General features: G+C 40.2%; 1 protein-coding gene across 1 annotated transcript; it reads left to right on the top strand.

Annotated features, from left to right (window-relative positions):
* Nucleotides 1–4,540: 4,540 nt before the first annotated feature.
* LOC118621352 (transmembrane protein 217-like) lies at nt 4,541–5,125 on the top strand. The gene has a single exon (XM_036248667.1). The coding sequence runs from the start codon at nt 4,541–4,543 to the stop codon at nt 5,123–5,125; it is 585 nt and encodes a 194-aa protein (XP_036104560.1).
* The last annotated feature ends 1,097 nt before the right edge of the window (nt 5,126–6,222 follow it).

Here is a 6,222-nt window from a genome sequence, read left to right as displayed (position 1 = left end):
GATGAAACTAGTGAGTATTTTTGGATGTAGGGGATGAGAGAGAGGGAGGTACGAGGAGAAATGAGTAGATGGATACCGATATCACTGTAATAAACCCTGGAATAGCAGCAGATTGGTGTGGGGATGGGAGAAATCTTAAGCTTCGTTTGGGACGTGTTGAGTTTGAGCAGTCCAAAGACTTCACAAATGGAGGCAGAATTGTTGAATATGCAGGTTTGAATTTCTAAATAGAAGGCTAGAAGTCTGGCTTTGGGAGTCATCAGCATAGAGGGCGACTGAACCATGGGAATGAGTGGCGTTGCCTAGGGAAGGGAAGAAAAGAGAAAAGCCAGGGGAGAGAGGAAGAAAAAGGAGAGAAGAACGTTATGGATCTCAGAGTTACTGAGAACAGATGACTTAGATGAGACATGGTGGGGGAAGAATTGCCAGTTTTTATCAAGAGCCTCCTCTAATCAAGGACCTACTCTAGTCGAGGCCCTTAGTTAGAAACTGTGGGATAGATAGAGGAGCTGGACCCACTGAACTCACAGATCTCTGGGGCAGACAAGGCACAGTGGGTTGAGTGTTGAGATTGGTTTTGGAGCCAGACAGATGGTGGGTTAAAATCCTGATTTTGCCACTAACCAGATTACAGCCTTAGGCAAATTAATTATCTTCTCTAACTCTAGTCCCCATTAGTAGCCATTAGGATGATTGTTATAAGTATAAAATAATTAAATAATAATTTTTTGCTGTTAATCCTCACCCAAGGATATTTTTCCATTGATTTTGTAGATAGAGTGGAAAGGAGGGAGGGAGGAAGAGAAAGAGAAACATGTGAGAAAGACACATCGATTGGTTGCCTCCCACATGACCCCAACTGGGGTTGGGGATCAAACCTGCAAATAGGTACATGCCCTTGACAGGGAATCAAACCTGAGACCCATTTGGTCCGCAGGCTGATGCACTAACCACTGAGCAACCAACCAGGGTTTAAATAGCAATTTAAAACAATATAAAAGATGTGGCAAGACAATACATAACTTATTATTAATTTAATTGCAAAGACAATAGTGATCCTGAGATTGAAGGGAGACATCTCTTATAAGGAGATGGCAAGTAGAACCATAAACTCAGTGAGATAAACATATGGACAGGGAGAACCTGCTAGTTTCTTCAAAAGGGCAAAGTCAAGGGAGGTGCTAGATCTCAGTGGCTTGCTAGTCCTCATTGGGTGAAGTGAAGTTTAGATATATTATGGTACAGGCTAAGTTATTACAACAGAGAAACCCCAAAAGACAGTGGTTTATGATAGGAGTTTATTTCTCTATCAAGTAACAATGATCCATGACTGATAGGGTGTTTACTATATTCAACAAGGGCTTCCAACTCTGGGTCAAAGATCAGTTTTGATAATGACCAAGAGAATCAGGAAGGAGGAAAAGGAGGACAGTGAGAGCACCCCTCATCCTTTCATGAATAAGACTGTAAAATGGCACACATCACTTCCACTCATATCTCATTGGTCACATGGCCACATAAAAGCTGCAAGGGAGACTGGGAAATGTAGTCATTATTAGCCCAGTGGCCATGTGTCTAGCTACCACAAAAAGTAAGAAGAGGGAAATGGATATTGAGAGACAATTAATAGTCTTTGCCATAGATAAATTAATGGGAACCCCAAAATTTTATGAAAAATTTTAAAGAATAGAAAGGGGACATCTGTTATCTGTTTCAACAGAATGAGTCCCATAAATCTAGGTGTAGATTTTTATTTATCTTACTAGCAATCAGTTAGGGTTCTTGAATCTGTGGGTTGGTGTTTTTCTTCAGTTGTACAAATCCTCAGCTCTTTTTAAGTATGCTACCCTATTCTCTTACCTACCTCCTCTTCTCTCTCTCTCTCTGAGTCAGAACATCTTTGTGTGTGTTTAATTTACTGATTGATTTGAGAGAGGGAGAGAGAAACATCGCTTTGTTGCTCCACTTATTTGTGCATTCGTTGATTGTTTCTGGTATGTGCCCTGACCAGGGATCAAACCTGCAATCTTGGTATACTGGGACAACACTCTAACCATCTGAGCTAACTAGCCAGGGCAATGAGTCAGAGCATCTTATATCCTTTATGTCTCTTAATTTTCTCATTGATAGTTTTCATCATTTTGTTTCTCTGTGCTACATTCTGGATGATTTCTCCTGACTTATCATTTGGTTAATAATTATCACTTCATCTGTGTCCAATCTACCAAATACTATGCCTACTGAATTTTTAATTTCAGATGTTGAGTTTTCTATCTCTAGAAATTCTATTTGGTTCTCTTTCAAATATGCTAGGTTATTTCCTATAGTTTCCTGTTCCTACGTATATTTTCAGTATTGTCTTTTGTTTAAAGGTTGCAATGAAAAGAAATTCTGACACATGCTACAATATAGATGAACCTGAGGACATTATGCTAAGTGAAATAGGGCAGTGACAAAAAGACAAATACTATATTATTTCATTTTACTACTCTGGATATATCTCTTAATTTTTTTTAAAGTAGAATGGTGGTTGCCAGAAGCTGGGGAAAGGGAAAATAGGGAATTGTTGTTTAATGAGTACAGAATTTCAGTTTTGCAAGAAAAAAAAATTCCAGAGATTGGCTGCACAACAATATGAATATAATTAACATTGTTAAACTGTATGATTAAAAATGGTTACGATGGTAAATTTTATGTTATGTGTATTTTACCACAAGTAAAAATAAAATAAAAATTTTAAATAATGCAAAAAAATGTAGTAATCACAATTGTTTCATAATCTGGTATTCTTACGGTTAAATCTGTCATTTCTTCTGGTTCTCAGAGCACTTCGTTCCTTGTGTTTTGGGTTATTTTTTACTGTATACTAGTCATTGTCTCTGAAAAATTACTGATGGAGATTCTTTGAGGACCAACACAAAGGTGCATTCTTCCAGAAGGGATTTGAGTTTGCTTCTACCAGGCACTTAGAGACGCTTGCAGTTTAGGACTACACTTCAAACTAGATTTATGACTTAAAACTTTTTTTTTAATGCTTCATGTAATTTGGGCTACAGATCTGCAAAAAGGTTAGCTATGGTTACAATGTCTTTTTTTTTTTTTTTGTACAGACAGTGTGGGAGGGAGAGAGAGGAAGAGAGAGAGAGGGAAACATTGATGTGAAAGGGACACATCGAGTGGCTGCCACCCGCACGACCAACCAGGGCCAGGGACAAACTGCAACCGAGGTACATGCCCTTAGCGGGAACCGAACCCGGGTGTCTCCGGACCGCAGGCGGACGCTCTTAACCGCTGAGCCAAACCGGCCAGGGCTGGTTACAATGTCTTAAGGAGAGTTTCCCCCCAATACATTCAGTGTACTAAGTTAACTTTCCTTGCAGTCTCTTGGAAGAAAGCTCTTGGGGCAGGTTTCCTTCTGATTCATCTTTACGCATAACCCTGTGGGGAGCCATGACTAAAAAGACAGGCCTTCTAATAGACTCCCCTTCTTGGTGGACCCTGAGCTTTTATTTCATTTTTTCTTATTCTACAGAGCTCTCTCATAAATGAAATTAAAGGTTGGCCAGACTGGCCCATATGCTCAGAGCAAAATTAGCTTCCATGCTTGCTTGCCGGTCCCAGTTCTTAAACTCCTATCGACTTTGACCTCCACACTGTCAGCAAGTCTTTGCTTCTAATAATATTTTAAATGTCTTTTATCCAACATTTTTAGTTGTTTTTAGCAGTAAATTTGCTCCAGTAACCTAACCAATCAGAACCCCCTCTACTTTTTCATTGCTTTCTGTTCTATTTATTTTCTTCTTCCTATTTTTTGTTGTTCATATTGTTGGTATTTTCCCTAACTTCTTGAGTTGGACACTAGCTAATTATAGGTTTTTTTTTCTTTTCTAGTATAAGGCTATTTTATCCCAAGGCTCTGAATTTCCCTTTAAGTTCACCTTTCACTGTATTGGAGTCCTTACATTTTGACACGTGGTGGAGTGATTGCTCGCCCTTGTTTTCCCCAGCGCCTCACCCCAGCAGGCCTCTGTGCTGCCCTGACTGCTCCTGAGGTCTGGACACCTGCCGCCAATTCTCCCATCGCGGGCAGCAATGGTTGCCCAAGGCAATGCTAGGAGAGATAGGAACATAATTTAAACTACCTTTTTTGGCTCTGTTTTCCAATCCTGACTTCATATGAAAATCACTAGGAAGTTTTGAAAAATGCTGATTTTGGGTCTCACCAAAGAATGTCCTAATTAGTCTGGGGTGAAGCCTGGTCATGGGTGCTTCTGGTGATTCCAATGTGAAGCCAGGGCTGAGAAGCACTTCTCTAATGTATCTGGTCACTGCCACCAGGCTGTGTCCTCTCTCCTTCCCACTCACACTCCCAATCAATCTTAAATCATCTCCTGTCTTCCCAAAGTTGTTATTTCCTGGTTTCCATATTTCTCTCTGTTGTTTCTCCTTTGGGAAAGGAGGCAGAAGCCCTGCTAATTTACCACATTGGCAAGAACCAGAATTCCCCCTTATATTGTTTGTCTTCACAGGAGCTCTCAGCATGAAACCGAAACACTGGTGTGGGATGACTGCCAAAACAGGCACCGTGTTATCAGGGATCTTTAGCATCATAGCCATGCACATGTACCTCACCTTCGAACAGAAGTACATGAAGAGCAGGAATTGCACTGAAGTTAACCATAATCACAACAATATGAATATCCTGATAAAGCAGTTCTTCATCTGTTGGAGTTGGGATATTGTCCTCTTCCTGTCTTGCATCACCATCGTTGTCAGCTGCTTGCTCTTATACTCAGTATATGCCCAGAAGTTCAGAGGCTTGATCATCTATATCATCTGGATCATTTTCTATGAAACTGTAAACATTACACTACAAATCTTCACCGACAATAACAGGAACGCCATAGAGGTCAGGATCGTACACTGGTTTGGCTTGGTGGCCCGTATACTCATGCACTGTTTCTGGATCTTCTTTGTCATGACTTATGCCCATATAATCTACAAAAGTAAAAGCCAGAGCAATATCATTTCCCACAGCCGACGTATTTCTGCAGGCAGCAGAGAGTTCCCACGGAAGAAATCAAAGATCACGAGCTTGACCCGCCACTACAAAAAAGAACCTTAGCCCTTTTCTCTTTTGAAAGGCAGGCCTCGTGCTCATGGTAGCTCTCTTTTCATCTCTTCCCTTTTGCTGATCTGTTCAGCAAGTAGAGACCCTACTCCCACCCTTTCTGGGGAATGTGGAGAGAAATGTGATTAGGGTCACACTGGAACATTCTGCTCATTGAGGATGTTTAATTAAAGGTCATTATTTATCAAGCACTCCTTGAGTGGCTCCTTCTTTTTCTGGTCAGTACCACCTTATTGGGCAAAATGAAGAGGGGAGAGGAATGAAATGAAGCTGAATTGCAGTCTGTTCATCCTGGTGTGTCTTCATTCACCTTCAACCCACAGCTTTCTGATTTAACCCTGGGAGAGGCAAATCTGTATGTATACCTCAGATTATTGAAGCACAAAGGATACTGTTGGTGCCTTGGGGAGGCTTTGTGCTATGGTTGTTCTCCCTATGTCCTCTATGCTATAGTCCAGATAAGTACAAGAATAAAAGTAGAAAAAAATATTTTTTCTTTTCTGAGTCCCCCCTTTTCCAAATTTGTCAAATAATACAAAAGACAATCAAAAAGTGTTTGTTAAACTTTTCTGTGTTTCTTACTGTGTCTGGACACTAGGAGGATGCAAAAAAATATAAGATATGAGGCCTAACCTTGAGGATTTTGCAAGTTAATGGGAGAAACTAAATCACTGTTTAGAAATCAATTAGCCAACCGTATAAGACAGTGCAAGATTACACATGATCACGGTCAACAAACTTCACTTTGTACTTAGGTTCAAAAACTGTCAGAAGCAGCTTAAGCCAGGATAGAACATAAATTGAACAAACATGTACTTAAAACATTAGACTTTATGTTGTGTTTATTTAATAGCTTTCTTGGAGCATAATTGACATAATTTGACATAAGTATATCCCAGTGAAACCATCACCACAATTGAGTTCATGAACATAGGTATCACCTCCAAAAGTTCCCTCATAATCGCTGCCTGCCCCGTCTGTACTCCCCACCCCCACCACAAGGGACTTGATTTGCTGTCATTATGTTAGTTTGCATTTTCTAGAATTTTACGTAAGTGGATTCTTAGAGTATTGCTCTCTTTTTTGTCTGG

Source organism: Molossus molossus, unplaced genomic scaffold, assembly GCF_014108415.1.
Source record: "Molossus molossus isolate mMolMol1 unplaced genomic scaffold, mMolMol1.p scaffold_m16_p_8, whole genome shotgun sequence".
Lineage (NCBI taxonomy): Eukaryota > Metazoa > Chordata > Mammalia > Chiroptera > Molossidae > Molossus > Molossus molossus.
Note: the sequence above shows the minus strand (reverse complement) of the source record. Positions and strands in the feature narration are given on the sequence as shown.

What these genes read in the sequence shown, in the direction of transcription:
- LOC118621352 (XM_036248667.1), top strand. Translation starts at nt 4,541, where the DNA reads ATGAAACCGAAACACTGGTGTGGGATGACTGCCAAAACAGGCACCGTG.